Genomic DNA, 22,960 nt, shown 5'->3' with positions numbered 1-22,960 from the left:
AGAATGAAATTTCTAGAGTGGAGTAAACACCTCCAATTCAGAAAGGGCAAGAGATGTTTAGGTGTCAGCATTTTCTCAGTTTCAATTCTTTCATCAGAAAATGAACACTTTTTCCCAATTAGGCAATGAGATTGGGTGGATAGAGCAGAGAGGATTGTAGGGAATCTTTAATTTTATACTTTTGACAGTACCAGGGTTTGTACTTGACCTCTTGATTGCTGGCTTATTTTCTTGACTGGCACTCTACCACTTGAGCAATGCCTGTAGGTTGGTTTTGTGCTGGTTATTTTGGAGCTAGAATCTCAATAATTTTTCTGCCCAGGTTGGCGTTGAACCACAGTTCTCTAGATCTTAGTCTCCTTAATTTGTTACAATTACAGGCATAAGCCATCAACTATTTGTTGAAGAGTCCCTTCTTATGAGACAGAAGCCCTAGAAATATTTTTATTCAGGGAGGTGTAAGAAGTTGAAAATACCTACTCATTCATATTTTGTGTGTGTGTGTGTGTGTGTGTGTGTGTGTGTGTGTGTGTGTGTACTAGGGCTTGAACTTAGAGCCTGCTCACTATCCCTTAGGTTTTTTTGCTCAAGGATGGCACTGTACCACTTGACCTATGGCTCCATTTCTGGCATTTTGATAGTTAATTGGAGAAAAGAGTCTCACAAACTCTCTTGCTGGGGCTGGCTTATAATTATGATCTGCAGATCTCGGCTGATAAGATGAACCTCATGTTCTTTTTTTTTTTAAGTTGCATGCCAGTTTTAACTTTGGGGGGGGGCAGTCCTGGGCTTGGGCTCAGGGCCTGATGACGGACCTTGGACTTTCTCAAGGCTAGAGCTCTACCACTTGAGCCTCAGCACCACTTCCGGCTTTTTTTTTTTCTATGTATGTGGTACCGAGAAATCGAACCCAGGTCTTCATGTATGCTAGGCAAGTACTCTACCACTAGGCCAGACTCCTGGCCCCTCATGTTCATTCTTAATTTATCTTTTAATTAAAACCAGTTTGGTCATTAGAAGTATAAGGAACTCAACTTTCCCAATCTCAAAAAACTTCTGGCTACTTTCCACAAAAAAAGTTAAGGCCTAGCTGAATGCGGTGGCTCACTCCTGTGATCCTAGCTACTCAGGAAACTGAGATCTGAGGCTCACAGTTTAAAGCCAGCCCAGCCACTAAAGTCCCTGAGACTCTTACCTCCAATTAACCAGTGGAAAACCGGAAGTAGCTCTTTGGCTCAAGGGCGGTAGTCTTGTCCAGAAGAGCTCAGGGACAGAGCCCAGGCCCAGAGTTCAAGCCCCACGACTAACCAAAAAAAAAGTTAAGGCCTCAGAATTAGCTATGACCAGTTGGGCAACAGTGTTATAGTCACTGCATGATTTGTCTTCCCATTATTTTGCAGATGCTCAGCACTCCTCAGCCTCTTCTTTGAAATGATCTCCTCTCATTGAATTCCCTCCCAGCTTGGTTTCATCTTTCCCATTCCACCCATATGCTTGGGGCTCAGCATTATTCTTGCTTTACAATGAACACATCACACAGACTCCAGCAGAAACAAAATGCTCTGGATATAATACAAGTGAAGATGAGCTCTACCAAATGACAGGATGTTCTGAAATAGGAAGTATTATCATCATTTGAAGCAATTAACTAGAAATTAGGTTTGGTCCGTTGCTATATCTTAAAGTGTTTCTTGTGTTGTTAATCTAACATTACAAAACCACATGACGCTAATTAAGACAAAAATCACCTCTTATTTCTTATGTATCCTCACTGGCTCTGAGTGCACAGCTAAAGTTAACATTCAATTCTAATGCAATGAATTAATCAAAACAATGGCTTTCTTAACCACAGAGCACCTCACTGGGCCAGCTAAGGTCGTGTTTTCTAAACACGAAAGAAATTGCTCGTTCGTTTATAGAACTGCAAATGAAGCCATGACAGCAGAATAAACTTGATTTCTGCAGTCAACAAAATCCAACCATCTTCCATTTTGTCCATAAAGCTCTGAATTCGAAACTAATTGCTCTAAATCAGAGGTTCTGACTGAGTAGTCTGCTTCCTGATGTATCTGTATTTTGCTTAAGGGTAAAGGTTCAAGTCCCTACAGCCATTCAATCTGATATTGATTCTTTTGTTGTTTGGGGCTGGGACTTTGGGCCTGTCCTTTGTCTCTAAGCTTCTTTTGTTCAAGGCTAGCACTCTACTACTTGAACCACAGAGCCACTTCCAGCTTTTTCCCAGTAGTTTATTGGTGATAAAGAGTCTCATGGACTTTACTGTCTAGGTTGGTTTTGAACCACGATTCTCAGAGGTCAGCCTCCTGCGTAGCTAGAATTACGGATGAGCCACCAGCAACTGGCTCTTTTCTGTTTTCCTGATCTGCAGCCTATGTCTTCCGCTCATTGGTTGGCCTGGATTCCCTGCTCGATTTCTGTTGTTGTTTGGTACAAAATCACGGGAAAGTCTGGTCAGAGCAGTCTGCTGAAAGAGGAACCAGCTCCAGATCCAGCTGGCTGGTGAATGTGGCTTACTTGATAGATATGGGGCTTCTCTCCCAAACTCTGTTCCCCGGTTAGAATGATCATTGCCTCAGGTTATCTCGAAGGTTAAGAGAAGGATGCTAAAATGATGACGCCAAATAAGATAGGGAAGGGGAAATAAAAGGTCATGTTATTACAACTGCTGCTTCCTGGACTCTCCAATCCTGAGCCTGACCGAACTTGCTTCGGAAATCCTGCCGGTTCACAACCTGGAAACAGGAACAGGTACTGAGATACAGACTGCTTTAAGAACCTTTCCGTTTCTGCAATTAACTACCCCCCCCCCCCACACACACACCACCACCCCACACACCCGTGCGCAATCTCCGCGGTGATAACCAGGCCAGGTGAGAAGCTGACCAACAACCCGCTCTCAGGTTACCTGGACCAACGGTCCCCTGGGCTAAGAAGGAAGGCGTGATTGACACTGAATTAGGGGCGTGGTGAAGCACCATTATCCAATAGAAATGGAGTCTAATCCCGGGATTCACAAGCGGCGACCAATCGGGGAGCAGAGGAGGACGGCGTGCCCGCCCACCGTACTCGGCGTGGCCGGGAGCCGCGGCAAACATAAACTAATAAGGCGGAAGTCGGACATTGAAAGAGAGACGCTGATTGGCTAATCCTGAATAGTCTGAATAAAAGCCCACTTGTGATTCGTCGTAAGTACACGGAAGCCCGTGTGGCTGGGTTGGAGCAGGCCAGGTTCGGGTGTGAGTAGCGGCTGAGGTAACTTGGGGTGCTAGTTGAGGGGAGGACCCGAGGCGAGCCCTTGTGAGGACTGCCAAGGGCGGAGCCTAAAGTAAGGAGGGAGCTGAAGGCACTGGCGGGGCGTGGGGGGGGAACCCCACAGACCCCTCAAGGCGCTGGACCCTAGGCCTGGTGGCTAATACTTAACCTGTGCGCTCAGAAGGAAGGGCAGTTTTGGTTCTCGCCCTGGGAAAGCTGAGTGAGTCTTCCTCTCCGTCCTGTTCTCTGAAACATGAACCCATGCCCGCTCCTAAGAAGAGCAGCCGAGTGAGCATCCCAGTGAGGCTTTGCCTTCCGCCCCTTTGAATGTGCCACAGGCTGGGGGAGAGAAGCTGAGGCCCTGGTGGCGAGGTGTTCCCCGGGCCTCAGGACTGAGCTGTGCTCGGTGGTGCAGATAACAAACAGCCCCCAGGCCCTGCTGGATAAAACCTGTAATAAAACCTAGAGGTTTTTCTCTTACTTTCACAGTCAAATTACAGGGAAATGTTTAAAGAAGGAAGATAAATGTGTGAAAACTCCCCCTGCCCCCAGTGGTTTGTTTGTTTGTTTGCTTTTGGTAGGATTGGAACAAGCTGTTCAGGAAATTGACAAGGATTTCTGTAAAAGGGCAAATGTCTCTTGTAATCTGTTCGTTTTGTTTCCAAGGGCTTTTGTGTTCGAGTGAAAATCGGGAAATGACTGAGGTTTCACCCTCCACCAGCACCCCTTAAGCCACAGACCCACTTCTTATAGTCCACATTTGCTCTGGGCAGTAAGTAAAGCCATTTTAGTATTCTCTGTGAGCCTATTTATGGACGTTATGTTTAATCCCTTAAACTCCGGGTTGAGGTGTCAGTCTGTGCCTCTGTTTTCTTTGTCACTTTTAGCAGGAAGAACACACACACACACACTCTCTCTCTCTCTCTCTCTCTCTCTCTCTCTCTCTCTCTCTCTCTCTCTCTCTCACTCACTCACTCTTACTTTTTGGCACTTAGCAAAGAGTAAGAAAATCGACCCTATCATTTTTAGCAAGTAAACTGTGTGTCCCAATTTAGATTATTCTTTCCTGAGTTAGGCTACTTGCTTTAAATGCCACAGTATCACATAAAAAGGACTTACTCTTGAAATGAGATCAGGTAAGCCATCCATTTTCAAAGAAGGTTTGAAAAGGTTCTAAATCTTTAAAAACCTTTTCTTTTGTTTAAATCATACCTAGTTCAAATAATTTAGTCCATAGGATGCATAATCCTAAGTATTTTCTCACAGTGAGAAATACTTAGTATTTCTTCTACAGCAGCATTCTGTACTATATAGCCAGCCTTTCCTTGTCATGCTTAGTACGAAAATGTGTGGTTAGGTTATAAAGTGAAGGTCTTCATTATTGGAAGAGCTCGGGGCTGTTTAATTAAAGCCATACCACCTGTACAGATGAGTGTCTCCATCGTTTTTAAGCTTCTAGAGGGGAATTGAGAGCCATGTTTTCTTAATCACCTTCAACACCATTCTCCTGTATTTTAGGTATTGAGAGTTGGTTTAGGTTTAACAGATTGTTTGTGGTATCCAAAAAAACAGCACCAAAGTATCATGCAGTTTTCTTGAGCGTGGTACTGATGACCGACACCTGTAATCCTGACTATTCGGTAGGCTTTGAAGGGGAGGATCATACTTTGAAGTCAGTGCTGACAGACACCCCCCTTCTCTATGCACAGCTGGGCACAGTTGCTTGCACCTGTCACCCTAATGAGCTTTGGAGGGTCATAGTTCCAGGCCAGTGTGAGCAGACAAGTATGTGAGACTGGGTCTCCATGGTGGGAAGCGCTGGGACTATCATCAAATAGCAGGAAGCCTAAATTGGCATATGCCACTAGACAGTCGGGAGCATGGGTTTGAGGCCTTGGGTTCAATTCTGTGGTGAATAGAAAAGGAAAAGTGATTATCTCCCCCCCCCATAAGACTAGTACTGTCAGCTCAGCTAACCAAACTGGAAACCTTTGTCATTTCCTACGCTTTCTGTCTTCTGCAGTCAGACCCTCATCTTTCCCCATCATAATCTAAATGATCCCCTATCTCTGGTCTCTGATCCCAGTACATATATGTGTGCCCTATCATCACACCTATCTTTTTTTTTTTTTTTTTTTTTTTTTGCTGGTCCTGGGCTTGAGCTCAGGGCCTGAGCACTGTCCTTGGACTTTCTCAAGGCTAGAGCTCTACCACTTGAGCCTCAGCACCACTTCCGGCTTTTTTCTATGTATGTGGAGGAATCGAACCCGGGTCTTCATGCATGCTAGGCAAGCACTTTAACCACTAGGCCAGACTCCCGGCCCCGTCATCACACCTATCTTTAAAAACAAGAGATTGTCATATTCGATAGTAGGATAAATATCAGTACCCTGTTAAACCAGATTAGTGAATATTAGCATATTCACCATCTGCTTAAGTTTTATTTGGTCTTGTTTACCATACTGGGGATTATACCAGGACATCACAATGCTCAGCAAGCCATCTACCACTGAACTACTGTCAGCCAATGCTTTTAATTGTAAAGAACTTAAAATACCTCAAATTCAGTTCAGATCCCTTTTCTTTTTGCTGGCTTCATTCTGCTCCCCTCCTCTCAGAAGTACTGAAGTTATTCCTGCACAGGTTTTTATACTTTTGCTGTATATGTATACTATCATAAGCAATATCTTATGTAAAGCTTTTTTTATATTTTAGAATATAAGGATATAGTGAGTTTCATTTTCACAAAATTTGTGTGTATATATGTACGTCCTCAAATGAAGGATTGTCCTGTATCCTATACAACTATTTATTTATTGCCCGTCCTGGGTCTTGAACTCGGCCTGGGCACTGTCCTTGGGCTTTCTCAAGGCTAGAACTCTACCACTTGAGTCACAGGACCATTTCTGGCTTTTTTCTATGTACGTGGTACCAAGGAATCCAACCCAGGTCCTAGTGCATGCTAGGCAAGCACTCTAGTAGGCTAAACTCCCGGCCCGCTGTACAACTTTTGAGTGTTCCACAGAATATTCAGATTTCCTACACTCTAACTCCATTTTGTGTATTAACATAATGAGGGGGGAACAATTTAATATAATGAAATTTCCAGGAATATAACTCAACTGAGGAATGTAAATCAAAGAGAAATTATACTAATTTGTGGTTTGGAACTTGAACAAGAATTGTTCGTTACTCTAGAAAAATCATAGACGTGAAGGCAGCACAGCTCGTGGTATTTGAGTTGCCAACACAACACACCTGCAGAGTCTGCCTTTGTAGGTTCTGTGCTCAGTGGTGATGCTAAGTTTAGGTGCAAGCATCTGACTACCGTACTTCATTATGTATTCTAGCCCAGTCAGCCTGAACATTCACATATTTAAACATATGCCATTCCATTATGAATTATTTCCATTTAAAATTGGCTTCTGTATGTGATACAAAGTAGAGGTCGAGTTTTTTTATTATTTTCCGGTTGGGTACTCACTCTTGCTGTCACCCGTCTGTGACATTCTTTACCCCCTGACTCACACAGCTAAGCCTTCCTGTGCCAGATCCTCACAAATGCAAGGCTCGTTCGCTCTCCCTTCTTTCCTCCCTCCCTCTCCCCACCACTCTGTCCATGTGTCTTTGTACCATTCTCACACTGTTTTAATTACCTTGGTTTTATAATGTATCTGCAGCAGTTGGTAACAGGAGGGCAGGTTGCCATCCTAGTTCTCAAAATTGTTTCAGCTATTCCTGGGTCTTTACTTTTCCGTATGAATTTAGGATTCGTTTTCAAGTTCCACAAGAAATTATTTTTAGGCTGTGGTTAGAATACGCTGAATTGATAGATTAAGAAAACTGAGATCTTTTTACTGAACTACATCATTTGGGCACATGGATTATCTATCTTTCTATTCAGGACTGCTTTATTTCTCTGTCCAGGAACTTGGAGGGGAGAAAAGACTTCAAAGTTTTATAATTTTGTTTATAAGACTCTTAGAAATAAGTTTTTATTCATATTTATGTGTATGCATGCACACAAATATATATGTATGCATATCTTTTTACTCTGAAAGTTTCAAATATTCAAAAGTTAGAAGCTGGGTGCTGGTGGCTCATACCTGTAATCTTAGCTACTCAGGAGGCCGAGATCTGAGGATCACTGTTTTTGTTTTTCCAGTCCTGGGGCTTGAACTCAGGGCCTGGGCATTGTCCCTGAGCTCTGCAGTTCAAGGCTACCACCCTTCCCCTTAAGCCTCAGCTCCACTTCCAGTTTTCTGGTGGTTAACTGGAGATGAGTTTCATGGACTTTAGTGCTCAGGCTGGCTTTGAACTGCAATCCTCAGATCTCAGTCTCCTGAGTAGTTAGGATTACAGGCGTGAGCCACATGCCCGCCCCTTTTTAAATCTTTTTTACTGTAATAGAGGGGTTAGAGTTACATTTGCCAGATAGGTGCATTACTTTTCACACATTGATACCCCTTCTCATGTTTTTGTCCCCATTTCCCTCCCCCCACTTTTTTTTTTTTTTTTTGCCAGACCTGGGCTTGAGCCCAGGGCCTGAGCACTGTCCTGAGACTTTCTCAAGGTTAGAGCTCTACCACTTGAGCCACAACACCATTTCTGGCTTTTTTTTCTATGTATGTGGTACCAAGGAATTGAACCCGGGTCTTCATGCATGCTAGGCAAGTACTCTACCACTAGGCCAAACTCGCGGCCCCTTCCTCCCACTTTTAAAATTTTTTAAAATTATTTTTCATTGAATCAAAAGTAATCCCTTAATATCAAATATCCATGGGGCCAGGAGTTTGGCCTAGTGGTAGAGTGCTTGCCTAGGATGCATGAAGACCCCGGTTAGATTCCTTGGTGCCACATAACATAGAAAAGCTGGAAGTGGTGTTGTGGCTCAAGTGGTAGAGCGCTAGCTTTCAGGAGAGCCCAAGGACAGTGTTTAGGCCCTGAGATCAAGCCCAGAACTGGCAAATAAATAATCACATATCCAGATACTGTTCAGAGTTTCCTAGTTATCTTAGTTATTTTCTTTGAATCAGGACCCAAATAGTACATGTATTGCATTTGGCCAATGCATTTAAGATTCTTTCTTTGAAACAAAGTATTTAGCCAAGTATATTAGACGTACAACAAAGTATACAAAATCTAAAGGCATAGCTAGATAACAGCTGATCCAAATAAAGCCAGTTGAATAGTTTTGACAGTATCCCAGAATGCTCTCCAGTGAAGGTGTTCTACGAGGTAAACAAACTCTTCTAGCCTCCCAAGCTAGTTCAATCTATTTTTGAACATTGTTCACACCATGCAGTGTGAACTTTTTTTGTTTGCTTGAGGTAGGGTTTCACTGTGTAGCCCTAGTCTGACCTTGAACTCGGGATTCTCCTTTTAGCCTCTCATGTGTTAGGATTATAGACTTATACCACCATACCTGGCTCAGTGTAACTTATGCCTGTATCTTTTACTTTTTAATTTTATTGTCAGAGTGGTGTACAGAGGGGTTACAGTTATATATGTATGGTAGTGAGTACATTTTTTGTTGCACATTGTTACCCCCTCTTTTTTATTGAACTTGGCATTTGTAAAAATTTTCAAGATTATTGGGTATGATTGTAGTTAATTTTCATTGCTTTATGATAGTGCATTATATGAGTGAATAGATTGTTTTACTTTATTGGTAAATATGTGGATTGTTTCCATTTGGGCTGCAGTGAATTTTTTTGTTCAAGGTATTTAGTGAACTTATTTACACATTTGTGTTGGGACTACATCTAGAAATAGAATATAATCTAGTTACTCGACATCTTTATTAATACTTTGTTGTCTGTCAGTTTTGCTTTCTTGGTGGATATACAGAGGTGCTACATTTTGGTTTTCACTTATAATTTTTCTGAAGACTAATGAAGTTTAGTGGGTTTGTTTTGTTTTGTTTTTTTTTTTTTTTTGGTCATGGGGCTTGAACTAGGCCTGGGCACTGTCCCTGAGCTCTTCAGCTTAAGGCTACCGCCCTACCCCTGGAGCTATAGCTCTACTTCCCGGTTTTCAAGTGGTTAACTGGAGAGGAGTCTCACATTCTTTAGTGCCTGGGCTGGCTTTGAGCCAAAATCCTCAGATCTCAGACTTCTGAGTAGCTAGGATTACAGGAGTGAGCCACTAGTAGCTAGTTTAGTGCCTTTTTGTATACTGGCCATTCAGGTATTCTTGGTTACATACTCTTACTTTGTATTTGATGGATGGCTTAGTAAATAAGAATATTAAATGATTAAATTTGTGGCCTTATCTACTGTAGTGGTTATATCAATTTTGGCCTTACATGTTTTGAGTCTTAGACAATACACACATTGTACAAAGATGCAGAGGAAAAGTGCATGCATGACATGGAAAGTTACTCAGATGCCCAGGTCTCACAATACCTTTCTTGTAAAATGGTGGTCTCAAGAACAGTGAGAAACACCACATACCACTGGTTCATGCCTATAATCCTAGCTTATTAGGAGGTTGAGATGTGAGGGTCACAGTTCAAAACTAAGCCACACAACGTACTTGAGACTCTATCTCCAGTGAACCACCAAAAAACCAGTAGGGGAGCTGTGACTCAAGTGGTAGAGTGCCATCCTTGAGTGGATATTTTAAGGGACAGAGACCAAGCCCTGAATTCAAGCACCAGCATTAAAACACACATGCATATACAATGAGAGAATTTCTGTTGCTACAAGCCACGAGATAAAGACTAAGCCATACTCCTTTGAAGTTATACAACATACAACTCTTATGTTAATTATAATCCCTTCCTATAAGCTTGAAACCATGATTAAATGAGATAGGTCTGTTAAACACTTACCACATAGCAAATGTTCACAACTAGTAATGGCTCCTTTTAAGGGCTGAAAGTTTTATCCCTTTTGGGAAGAACAAGATGGCAGAGTAGAGATTTTCTGTCTTGTGGTTGCCTGGTGAGTCAGTCCATACCATGGATTTCACCAAAGTGTCAACTTCTGGTTGGCCTGGAAGCGCTCAGGCCCTGGTGCCTTTAACCGTCCTGGCTCAGGTTTTGTAATGTGGTTCAGCCTTCTGTCATGGATTGGGGGAAGAAAACTCCTACTCAGAATACACTTGGAAGATACCCGGCACTGAGAGCAATCTCAGTCAAAGGCTTTGGGATCTAAATCTTAGTGTCTACTCAGGGACTCGACATTCTGAAAATGGAAAACCTGGAGACCTGTAGCTACGCCCCAGTCATGACATACCATATTGAATTCAGGCTTTCTGTATCTGTCAGAACACCGGGAGCAGGCGCGTGCAGGGGGCCCAGCCACGGTGTGGGCTGGTGCTGTCCCCCTCACTTCCCATGGCTGGCACAGTGCTGGGAGTGGGTACCGGTGTCTTCATTCTCGCCTTGCTCTGGGTGCTGGTGCTGCTGCTGTGTGTGCTGTTATCCAGAGCCTCCGGGATCGCTAGGTAAGGCATTCTTTCCAGTTGGGAGTCCTAGGTAAAAGCAATTAGAGGCAAAAATCACTGATGCTCATTAAACATTTAGAATTCAGAAGATCATTTTTGTAATTACTGGCAGTTTGAATGCATTGCATTTTAACCTCTTATCATAAGCACTAACAGTGTTATTTATGCTCTGAGGCAGAGGTGGGAGGAGAAGGAAAGTATATTTTTCAGTTCTTACTGAGGAGATGGTGGAGAGACAAGAGATGACAAGAAAATCTGCTATCGCTGCCTATTGAATTTCTCAGGGGATGCACATGGGAGCTTTTTTTAATTGTCGTGATTTATGCCACGTTGCTTAGGTCTAGTCTCTAAGGCTCTAGGCCTACGCCCAGACAGAGTAAAGAAGCATTTGGTGATTTGAACTGGCCCACCATATCAGACACTTGACTTAGAACAGAGAGAGGCTATACACTGACCCCCAAACTTGCCACAGTTGTACTCTGGAGAGAACTTGTCAGTAAAGAGCAGAGTTACAGATCTACTAAATTTTCTGGCCAAAAAGCCATGTGGATATGGAACAGGGTTCCATTGATTTTTTTTTTTTTTCTCCCTTAAACATGACCTTAGGCAGAAGTACAGATGAAAACCACAAGTTTTCATTGTTAGGAGTTTGGAATAACAGGAACAAGCCTAAGCTGGTATGTCTAGGAAAAAAAGGCCTTGTGTATAGCAGGTGTCTGGACATTGTCAAGGAACTGAAACACAGAATGTTGACACCCAGGGAAGAGCCAGACCAGACCCAACTGGTAGGGACAAACTGTAAACTGAGCTTTTAATACTTTGTCTCCTTGCCCCAGATTCTCCATCATTTTTGTCTTCCTTGGTGCTCTGGTCATCACATCAGTTCTATTGCTTTTCCCCCGAGCCAGTGAACTTCCAGCCCCAGATGTCGAAATAAAGGTAAAACTATTGGTTTTGTTTGCTTCCTGATCTAAACCTCCATCCCTCTCTGCCACCCCATGTGTTAGCACTGTACCGTTCAAGTAGTGTGGAGGGGGAGCTCCCACACACACACTGCAATACCATACAGGCCGAGTTGGTCTCCATCTTAAACCAAATTCAATGACAGTGTTGAAAGGCTGCCTCCTACTATGAGGACTAAGGAAGGGAAGCTGAGTTAGGGATGGATAGGCACAGGACTGCCTGAGAAGTGGAACATTCCCATCCGGGTAGCCTTGGCTCAGAACCTGATTTGGCACCAAAATTAATGTGCTCTCAGGGTACTTAGCCATGTGACTTTCTCCCTGTGGTAGACTTTTTCCACTTGTGATGTGGAGAGAAATATCTCCACAGAGAAGCAGTGAAGAGTAAGTGGCATTGCTATGGGAAGCAGAAGGTGAAGATATAGTTGAACTCACTAGTAACGATTCCTCTGATCCTCATTCCTGGAACCACATCTGCCAGTTGACACCTCCAGAGTAGGCGAGGGGAGAGAGAGAGAGAGAGAGAATGTTTTACTACAGCTAGAACTCTCAGGGCCTTGTGCTTAAGACTTTTTTTTTCTGCTCAAGGCTAGCACTCTATTACTTGAGCCATACCTCCACTTCCTGTGGGTTGTTTTTTGTTTTTTGTTTCTGCTGTTTAGTTGGAAATAGTTTCTCAGATTTGTCTGCATGGCCTGGCTTAAAACCTTTATCCTTAGATCTCTGTCTCTGGAGTAGCTAAGATTACAGGCATGAGCCATCAATGTTGGCCTTGAAAGTAGATCTGTCATCCCATCCTTCTCTGGAGATGCCACACATTCTTGTTTATGTGCTCTACCGTGTGTGTGATTGCTGTCACACCTATAGGATTTTAATCATTTGCCTTTTGTCCATTACTCTATCTAGTAGCCTTCTCTCTTTGAACCTTCACTTTTTTTTGCTTTTTAAAAATTACTATTAAGTGATATACAGAGGTGTTATAGCTATGTAAGTTAGGTAAAGAGTCCATTGGGGAGGGGGGAGCAGTGTCACCTTCGCTTTTTCCAAACTACAAGGTGTATAGTTCTTTTTCTAGGTAGTATTTGCTCACCCTTTGTCCCTCCATTTCTGTGTCCACTTTCATTTTTTTTTGTCAGTCCTGTGCCTCGAACTCAGAGCCTGAGCACTGTCTTTGGGCTTTCTCAAGACTAGAGCTCTACCACTTGAGCCACAGTACCACTCTGGCTTTTTTCTATGCATGTAGTACCAAGGAATTGAACCCTAGTTTTCATGCATGATAGGCAAGCACTCTACCACTAGGCCAAACTCCCGGCCCCTCCAGTTTGATGTTTGTTTGTTTGTGGGTCATGGGGCTCATTTACACTTCAGGCCAGCCCTAAGTTGTATATTAACCCATTTTATATGTGAGGATACTGAGGCTGTAAAAGATTTAAGGTGATTTGCCCAAGATATCGTGTGTGTGACATATATGTGTGTGTGTGTGTGTGTGTGTGTGTGTGATAGTAAGGATTCAAACTGAGATCTGTCATAAAAATCCACATTGTTGGGGCCTCAGCAGAGTATCAGGGTGAGTCTATAGAACTCATGCATTATTAATTGGGTAGTAGATAACAATCCACATTTTAGGCCTTTTGAACTAAAATGGACACATCAACTCTGCCTAGTACTAACCATGGCAAAAGGAAGGAAATTAGTTCAGAAAACACATAGGGAACTTAGACTTAACCTTATAAATTCATGAAATTGCTTTCATAAGTGCTTGGTTTTATTTTGTTCACATTTGGCAACCACTTTGAATGTATGGGTACCATGTATGGAGTTAGGGATTAGTGCCCACCTGCTATTTTAAGGGGCAAGAATGATAAGGCTGTGGATTTCTAGATTACTGCAGATGGTGACTGCTGGAAGAAGGCAGAGCAAACCTTGTTTTGAAATCGGTCCATCTCTGTCGTAGGAGTTTCAGACTCTGGAGAGAATGGTATTGAAGCAAAAATGTGTTTGTCAGCATGGCTAGCAGAATTGGAGTTCTCATTTTCAGGTTTTGAGAGCTGGCCCCTGCAGCAGTCTGGCTCAATACTGTATCAATAATACATGGGCTGGGCCTTCTGCACCCAAGGCCTGCTAATTGGCTAATTAAAAAGTGAAACAGTTGAGTGAGCAAACATGTAGCCCACTAGAGATGTGTTCAGTACCAGAGCCAAGGTCAAAGTTATGTTAGCGTTGTTTTATCAAGCGGACCTTTAGTGTAAGTTGACTGTTGGGGTAATCTCTGGAGCAGATGGGGTGTCTGCAGCCACTGCCTCCTTGGTGTCTTTGGATCTCCTGATCATAGCTGGAGTACCTGGATTTGACAGGTACTTCCTGTATTAACACTGATTTTTCTCATGCTGCTGTACTACGTGACTGCAAATGTAGTGGCTCACCACAAAGACTTACTGTCTTAGAGTTCTATATGCTATAAAGTCCCCCATCAGCCTCACCGGCTGAAAATCTGGGGTCAGCATGGCCGCATGCCTTGCTGGTGGCTCTAGAGGAGATCTAGAAGGGATTCCTACCTTCTCCATCTGTGCAAGCTGCCCCCAGTCCTTGGCCCACAGCCTCCTTCATTCATCTTTGAAGCTGGTAACTGGCATTTCTTAGATACTGACCCTCTTTTCCTGCGTGGGTGATCCAGACCAACCTCCCTAGTAAAGTCAACTGATTAGCAACTTTGTTTCCTTTGTCATGTGACTTAATGTGTTTTCTAGGGATTAGGATATGGACATCTGTCGGCCATTATTCTGACTGTCACAGTTACTTAGGTATTTTGGATTCTCTTACATATATATATATTTTAGGCTCCTGTGAAGTCACTTGAGGTCCTTCAGCTGCATACATTAAATTGCTTTTGCCTGCCCAATGTTGAGTGACACTATGTGGCTCTGTGGGGAGTAGAGCTCCAGCAGTAAACAGCAGACAAGTGGGAAGAGCCAACTCAATGCTGTTACAGGTTTCTGTTAGTGAAGACCAGTGGAAATGAGCCATCAGTTTTGACTGGTTACTGGGCAGCCAGCTACGTGATTTGGGGCATGCTATTTATCCTCTTCACATTGTAATCTTGGGCAAGTGGCCTTTTCCCTCTCCCTGAGGATGCTGGGTAATAAACATGAGGGTTCAGAATTCTTTTTTTTTTTTGCCAGTCCTGGGGCTTGAGCCCAGGGCCTGAGCATTGTCCTTGAGCCTCAGCACTACTTCCGGCTTTTTTTCTGTGTATGTGGTACTGAGGAACCGAATCTGGGTCTTGGTTTATCCTAGGCAAACACTCTACCACTAGACTACACTCTGGCCCCATGATCTTTAAGGTTTGGTCTTAGACACATTTGTGTGTGGGGGTGGTGGTGGTGGTGTGTGCATGTGTATGTGATAAGGTTTGGTCTTAGACCCGTGTGTGTATGTGGTACTAGACCTTGAAATTTGGTCTTAGACACATTTGTGTGGATGGGGGGCCAGGGTATTGACCCTTAGCTTTTTCACTCAAGGCTGGTACTCTACCAGTTGAGCCACAGCTCCATTTCAGGTTGTTGGGTGGTTAATTGGGGATGAAACTCTTACTGACTGCAATCTTTCTGGCTTCAAACCATGATCCTCAGCCTCCGAAGTAGTTCATACACCACTGTCGCCTAGCTTGCACCTTGTTATATTTCAAAGTAATTAAAATCCACCATAATGAAAATAGTTGTTTGGGGTTTTTTTGGGGGGGTACCTATCCTGGGATTTGAACTCAGTCTATGCACTGTCCCTTAGCTTTCATGTTCTAGACTAGCACTCTACTACAGCCCCATTTCCAGCTTCTTTTTGGTAGTTAATTGGCAATGAGTCTTTCCTACTGGGACTGATTGTGAACTACGCTCCTCAGATCTGTCAACTGAGTAGCTTGGAGCAAAACTGCCAATAATGAAAATCCTAACAAAAATAATTCATTCTAGGATCAGACTAGTTTTTCCTAACTTTCAGATAACTGGTTTTAGAACAGAAAGTCCTCCAAAACATTTCTGTCTCTTCTAAATTGAACCGTTTGTTCCTGCACCTTATTCATCCTTTTTTTAAACTTTGTGTCTCCAGCTAGGGATTTGAGAAAGAGTCTTTTATTCATGTATGTACAAAGGGTACCCAAATCAAATGCCGAAAGGTACACAGATGAGCAGCTAAACCTCTTGGATCATCACAGATTTCAAATCTGCACTGCTGGGGTGTGCAATGGCAGTGATTTCATTTCAACGCCTCCTTTCTTTTTAGATTGTGGATACCTTTTTCATTGGCCGCTATGTGCTTCTGACTCTGCTCAGTGTCATCTTCCTTGGAGGCCTCTTCTTGGTTCTCACCCACCATGTGCTAGAGCCGATCTATGCCAAGCCACTGCGGTCCTGATGATTATTGCTGAGGAAACCAAGACTCCACTCCTCTTCTTTATCCTGAGGGAAAAGGGACGGCTTTCACATCGTCTGATCCAAGGAATATCCTAAGACAAAACTCTACTAGAGTTCTGGCTTCCAGAAACAATCGCAGGTGGACCACGTGGGCATGGCATCTCAGCCGACTTCTTAGAACATGTACTTCCCATCTGTGTTGAGAGGGAAATAATTCTATGATCTGCTTAGAGTATGTTTTCAATCAAATAATCAGTAGTAGATTTGAGAGACATTTTTTTTTCCTTCTGTTGTCCAGAAAAACCTGATCCTTTTTGGTAGTTTGTAGAATTCTTAGTTCTAAGATTGCAATCATCTGGAACGGAAACATAGTTCAGAAGGATATTTTAATTTGAAAGACATGTTTGGATGTTATTGATCACTGTATGCATATAATTCCACAGAACTCTATAAAATAGGTAAACAACCACCAGTGGTCTGACTTGTACTTTAGAGTCTTAGCCACAGCTTTCTGGAAATTCATTCTGTTCTGTTTTTTTCCAACTTTATTTGATTTGAGGATAGATAATGTTAATTGTCTTTTGCCATCTTTTGTATCTCTGGATTATTTTTCTTCCAAGATCTCATGACTTCTATATACTTCATTTAATTACCACAAAAATCCATTTTAGGTTTTGTCCTCTTTTCCCTGTTTCTGTTGGAGTTTTGTTGCAGTTTTGGTTTTTGTGAAAAAGTCTTACTGTGTTGCTCAGGCTGGCCTCAGAACCCTCCATCCTTCTGCCTCGGCCTCCTGAGTGTTGGGGTTCCAGGCTGTGTCACTAAGGTGAGCTTCATCTTCCCTCATTTAATATCCTCTCTCCAAACCCAGTAAGTTTCGCATATTCAGCAGGAGATTGTAATTTTACCCCTGAATCATCTCCCAGACCAAGATTTGTCACTAGGGGGAACTGGTGTGCTATACTTTGGAGGTGTCCAGGGCGGGGAGTTTGGCCTAGTGTAGAGTGCTTGCCTAGCATTCACGAAGATCTGGATTTGATTCCTCGGTACCACATACATAGAAAAAAGCCAAAAGTAGTGCTGTAGCTCAAATGGTAGAGCTCTAGCCTTGAGAAAACCCAAGGACTGTGCTCAGGCCCCAAGTTCAAGGCCCAGGACTGGAAAAAAACCAAAACTTCTGAGCACTCGAAGTTACATGATAAAAGATTCTTGGCTTAGCTGGGTAGAGTGGCTCACACCGTAATCCTTGCTACTCAAGAGGCTGAGATCTGATGATCACAGTTCAAAGCCAACCCAAGCATTAAAATGGTCCATGAGACTCTTATCTCCAGTTATCACCAGAAAACCAAAAGTAGTGCTGTGGCTCAAGCAGTAGGGCAGTAGCCTTGAGCTGAAGAACTCAAGGACAATGCCCAGGCCCAGAGTTCAATTCCCACAAGTGACAAAAGTCTTGACCTAAAGTTGACCCATGAGAACAAATTGGAATAGTTGTTTAAATTTGTTCTATATGCCAGTAGCATGCTGATTTCCTTGAAGTTTACTGGATGTTTATAACAATCATTATCAGCCCTATTTTAAAATAACAACAAATGGAGACTTAAGGAGATTCTCTAACTTACACAAGCTTTACGCAGCTGGCAAATCTAAGTGTCACAGATGCAAGATCCTATCTCACACTGGAAGAAAACAATTGAGTTCTGGAACTTATGCACTTGAAGGGGGTCAGAGCCTTTACTTTTTTCCCCAAACACTGTCTTGAGGGTCAGAATTACTGTCCTGCCACCTGAGCCCTAAATGACTGTTTGGAAGTCATGGGTGGCTGTTGAGAGCCAGGAGTAGTTCCCCCCCACCCCCAACTGAAATTGTCCTCTGCATTTTCTTCAGTTACAAAAGCTTTGCAAATAAGAAATTTCCTTTGAAACTTTCTAAAGGCCTAAGTCAGACCTAGAATCCTAGGGTAAATAAAAGAAAACTACTGGTCGAGGTAGCTTACACCTGTAATCCTAGCTACTTAGGAGGCTGAGGTCTGAGGATCAAGGTTCAAAGCCAGCCCGGACACTAAAGTCTGTGAGACTCTTATCTCCAGTTAACCACTGGAAAACTGCACGTGGCACTGTGGCTCAAGGGATAGGGCGGTAGCCTTGAGCTGAAGAGCTCAGAGACAGCACCCAGGCCCAGAGTTCAAGCTCCAAAACTGACAAAAAAAAAAAAAAACTTGTCCCCAAACAGACTGGAGAAAGGGAGAATTCTGAGCCTCTGGTGGAGTGGTAGGCTGGATCATGCCCCTGAGCTTCTCTGCACACCACATGGAAGCTTCCAGGTGCCTGGGAGCCAGCCCACATGGGGCACTGTCTCCTCCCTAGAGTCTTGACGAGAAAGCATCCTGACTGACCACTACACCATTTTTTTTTCTTCCAAAACGGTGTCCAGCTACTGAGTGGATGAATTTCAGAGATTTCAGCAGGAGCATACCTATGGCTGTTTGATATGATATTCCTTATCTGCAGGCTTTCCTGCAGATGCTGGGAGGTTGGCCCTCCAATACCAGCAGAAGTCACCTTAGTGTTCCAGTTAGCCCTGTCCAGTGAGTGGACTTAGGATAGATGATGCTGGTCTGTTTCAGGAGACTGTTTCAGAAACTGTAAAAGATGAGGAGGCTATTTTGTAATCTATGTCTAGAAAAGGTAAATTAGCAGGACCCCATCCTAACCCAGGGGAAATCATTTGTCTGATCTGTTAGATGGTGCTGTGTTTTAGCTTAGAATTTTCTCAAGTCAACCTGTGGATTTTTTTTTTTTTTGGCTACTCCTGGGGCTTGAAGTCAGAGCCTGCACACTGTTTCTCAGCTCTCTGTGCTCAAGATTAGTGCTCTACTACTTAAACCACTCCTGGCTTTTTCTGTGTATATGGTACTGAGGAATTGAACCCAGTGCTTTCTGCTTCATGCATACTCGGCAAGCACTTTACCACTAGATCAGGCTCCTGGCCCATGGTTTTTGTTTTTTCCTTCTAGGGCCTGGGTTTGAACTCATCTCCCATTCCCTCAGCTTGCTTGCTTGGCTAGTGCTAGGCAACTTGAGCCACACCTCCAGTCTGATGTTTTCACTGGTTATCTAGAGATGGAATCTTATAGACTTACTGCTTGGGCTAGCTTCAAAGTGGGATCCTCCATCAAGGTCTCAGCCTCCCGAGTAGCAGAAGTGAGCCACTGGGGAAATAATACAAATTTGTCACATCAGTAAGAAGGATACAGCTCAATTGGTAGAGCACTTGCCTAGCAAGCACAAGGTGTTGGATTCAATCCCCAGTGTCAATTTTCAGTAAAACGAATTTTCTTCATGCAGGTTTTTACATGTGTACATCAATGAGAAAAATTGTACACAGCTGTTTGTTCCACATTGATTGTGTGCCTGCTGGTGGATTAAACCAATTGAAAGGCTGGCTCTGAATGTCCATGTTATCTTCCTGACTCAATCCTGGGAAGAAGGTAAACCAAGTGTTTTTTATTTTTATTCTAACAAAGTAATCCATTTCTAGTTCTGTTCTTTAAGACAGACTTATCTGTCAGTTTTGTTCATTGCTTCAGCAGCCAAAATCTGTTTTATTCTCAACATGGAATGAAACAAGGTCTTATTTTACAGATGGGAAAACAGGCAGGGAGAAGGGATTTTAAAAGTTCACAGCTGGTTGGTAGTGGCACTACACTTGACACAGTGCATTCTCCCAATGGATTCCACACATCTCATTTCTCATTTTAAAGATCATGTTGGCTTTCAAACCACTCCTGATTTTCCCAGTAATTAACATTATTTTCGTTGTTTGTACCCCACAATTCCCTAACTCCTATCCAAAAAGCTAAAAGTTCCATGTGGAAGAATTCTAACATTCTAGAACAAATGACAAAAGGTTTTGTTTCAACTCCTTGGCTTAAAAGTATTTGGCTGGGGCCCAGGAGTGATGCTTAGTGGTAGAGTACTTGCCTAGCATGTATGAATGCCCAGGTTCAATTCCTCAGTACCACACACACAGAAAAAGCTGGAAGTGGTGCTGTGGCTCAAGCTAGCCTTGAGAAAAGCCCAAGGACAGTATTCAGGCCTGAATTAAAACATTTGGCTGTTGTTACCTAGACACCAATTTCCAGATATGGGACTCAGAACTATAGAAACAAATATGGAGAAGTGTTGATTATCCTAGCAGGAACATAAAAATTGAGGATTGGAAGGGAGCTTACAACTCATAGAGTTCAACCTTTAATCTCTAGATTCACACCCAAAACTTGGAAATAAATGCACTTCACATGCTTAAATCACAATTTGTATTAGATTTAACAGACATGTGCCAGGCCTTCATTTTTTTATATGTTGTAAGTATTCATGTGACCATGTAGTGGCCCTATGAAGTAGATCATCTTAATGTCCCTATTTCACAGACTGGGGACAGGCACAACCTGCTGAGGTAGTTGGCTTGAGATTACTCAGGAAGGGGCAGGTGGGACTCAGGATGTGCAGTCAGGTAGTTTAGCTCTTTGTCCCTTTATATTTTACTGTGCTGCTCCACAAGAAAAAACAAAGGGGTGAGGGAACCAGGTTGTGCCCTTGGAGAATCAACTGCTCTTTACAATCACCAGAAACTTAGGAATTGGGCACAGGTCTGGAGCAAAGCAGTTAAAAGGTTCCTCAGATCCGAGACAACTTTGCCGATCAACTGTGGGATTAGGGCAGGGTTCCACTCCCATGTGCTGAGGCTTCTTCCTGGCTTCGACACACTGGATGGAGCAGCCCCAGCTGATGCAGTTTTCAGGAAGGATTTAAAGGAAGCTGTACTTAGGTGCCACATAGTCATCCCTCACTTGTTTTAAGTTGAGCAGATTGTGTATAGTTCTCAAAGCTTTTCTGTATCTTTGCTGTAAGAGATTACCACACATTTGAAGTCTTAGTTCCGGAGGTCAGAAATGGGAGGGAGTATGGGGGCTACAAGTTATGGATCAAGTGGTCGAATGCTTGCTTTTCTCAGCTTCTAGAATTCACCCATATTCTCTGGTCAGTGGACTCTTTCTGTATCTTCAAAGGCATCAGGGTAACAAGTAACTTCCAACCTTTACCCCTCCTGCCTCACTGGTTTTTGTTTTGTTTTTTTGTTGTTGTTGTTGGTTAGGGGGCTTGAATTCAGGGCCTGGACACTGTCCCTGAGCTCTTTTTTGCTCAAGGCTTACATTGTACCACTTTGAACCATAGTGCCACTTCTAATTTTCTGGTAGGTCAATTGGAGAAAGTCTCATGGACTTTCCTGCCCTGCCTAGCTTCAAACTGCAATCCTCAGATCTCAGCCTTCTAAGTAGCTAGGATTATAGGTGAGAGACACCACGGCCCAGTTAGCCTCTGTGTGTGTGTGTGATTTATATATATATATATATATATATATATATATATATATACACACACACAATATATATATATATATACACATATAATATATATATATTATATCTCATACATATGCCCACCTGACAAGCCAGGGAAGTCTGTCCATCTTGGAACCTTTAATCACATCTTCAAAGTTGTATTTGCCTTGTACTGTAACCTTTTACTGTTTTGGGGAATTAGGGAGTGAACATCTTTGGAAAGCATTGTACAGAATATACAGCCCATGTTCTAGCTATAAGGACTGCCTCCTTCCATTCCACAGCTTGATGAGCAATGTATTGCTTCGTCCACTTCTGAGGGCTCCAGGCAGCAACTCTCCACATCCCTACCCTGGACCTCCGTGAGTTCCTTCCTCAGCTTCCTCACAGTGCTAAGCTTTTCCTTTCTTTTTCCTTCCTCCTCCCACACTAGCCCAACCTCCCAGTGGATCTCTAAAGAAGAAACGCAAAGAGTTATTGCTTTTTAATTACAAGTGCTATTGTAGCATCTATAAGGAAGAACATTTTAAGCTTAATTGAGACCAAATGTGAAGTTAAATTAAATGAATAACTAATTAACGTAATGCTCCTGCATTAGCCCCGTGTGAGTGCGGAGGCCCAGAGAGAAGGCAGGTACCAGGTCTCCAGTGAGCCGTCGGTGCCCAGAGCTGTGCAGGGTAGGGAACCTGGCACTGAAAGGCACTGCAGAGGGGCAGATTTCCAGGCTGGGCATCCTTCGGCCTTTGGCCTTTTCTCATATCTCCCACCTATAGCCCAAACCACACATCTTTTGTATTCGATGCCACATTGACTTTCTGGTGATAGAACATGTGACAGTCCCTAATGTTCCTGGCTTAGTAGGGCTTGAGTAGCTGTGTTAGCTTCCCGCCTCAGCCCCTTGTGTGAGCTCTTCCTTCATACTCTGTTCACATTGCTGCTTCCTATTCCCCCAGGGGCCACCATCCTGCCAGCCTCAAACCTTTTGAAGCTAAAGAAGAGACAGCTGTCAAGTATCTTATCCCTAGGAATTTCGTATTATATTCGCTGTATCACCCAAGGAGATAAGGGCAGGGAATAAGTTTAATACTTATTTTTGTCCTTTCACTCCCTTTCTGAGGCAGTTAGTGTGCCCTGTTCAACTTGAAGAAACAGGCGAACTGCTCATGAGAGCAAGACTGGGAATACAAGGGTGTCTATCGGCTTGTAGCTGGAAAACGGGTGAGTACGGAAACTTCTGTTCCTTTCTCCCTGTCTAGAAGCAGGATAGCACTGCAAGCCCACAGGGTTGTGTACTGTGGGGTTGTGTCACCACCTAGTGGCTAAGAGAAGCAAGGCTGGCTCCCCTGTAGTAATGTCACAAAAAATCTGGTCTTGAGGGAGTTGGTTGATGCTGAGCATGATGGTGGATGAGATGGCTCCTGCTCCTAAGGGCTCTGAGGACATACAGGTCACTGCGTTCAGATCCACTGCAG

The 22,960-nt window shown here is 43.2% G+C and overlaps 1 protein-coding gene across 2 annotated transcripts; it reads left to right on the top strand.

Annotated features, from left to right (window-relative positions):
* The first annotated feature begins 3,207 nt into the window (after positions 1-3,207).
* On the top strand, positions 3,208-16,557 carry Tmem218 (transmembrane protein 218). Of its 2 annotated transcripts, XM_090319653.1 has the most exons (5): positions 3,208-3,270; positions 3,937-4,042; positions 10,544-10,722; positions 11,559-11,661; positions 15,960-16,557. In XM_090319653.1, exons 3-5 carry the CDS (start codon positions 10,613-10,615, stop codon positions 16,089-16,091), a joined length of 345 nt encoding a protein of 114 aa, XP_090175779.1. In that variant the 5' UTR covers positions 3,208-3,270; positions 3,937-4,042; positions 10,544-10,612; the 3' UTR covers positions 16,092-16,557. The 2 variants fall into 2 exon arrangements, with proteins under 2 accessions (XP_090175779.1, XP_090175780.1); XM_090319654.1 differs by lacking the exon at positions 3,937-4,042 and having other exon boundaries at positions 3,223-3,270.
* The last annotated feature ends 6,403 nt before the right edge of the window (positions 16,558-22,960 follow it).

Source organism: Megascapheus bottae, chromosome 27 (assembly GCF_031878675.1).
Source record: "Megascapheus bottae isolate mThoBot1 chromosome 27, mThoBot2.hap1, whole genome shotgun sequence".
Taxonomy (NCBI): domain Eukaryota; kingdom Metazoa; phylum Chordata; class Mammalia; order Rodentia; family Geomyidae; genus Megascapheus; species Megascapheus bottae.
This window is presented reverse-complemented; position numbering and strand designations above follow the sequence as displayed.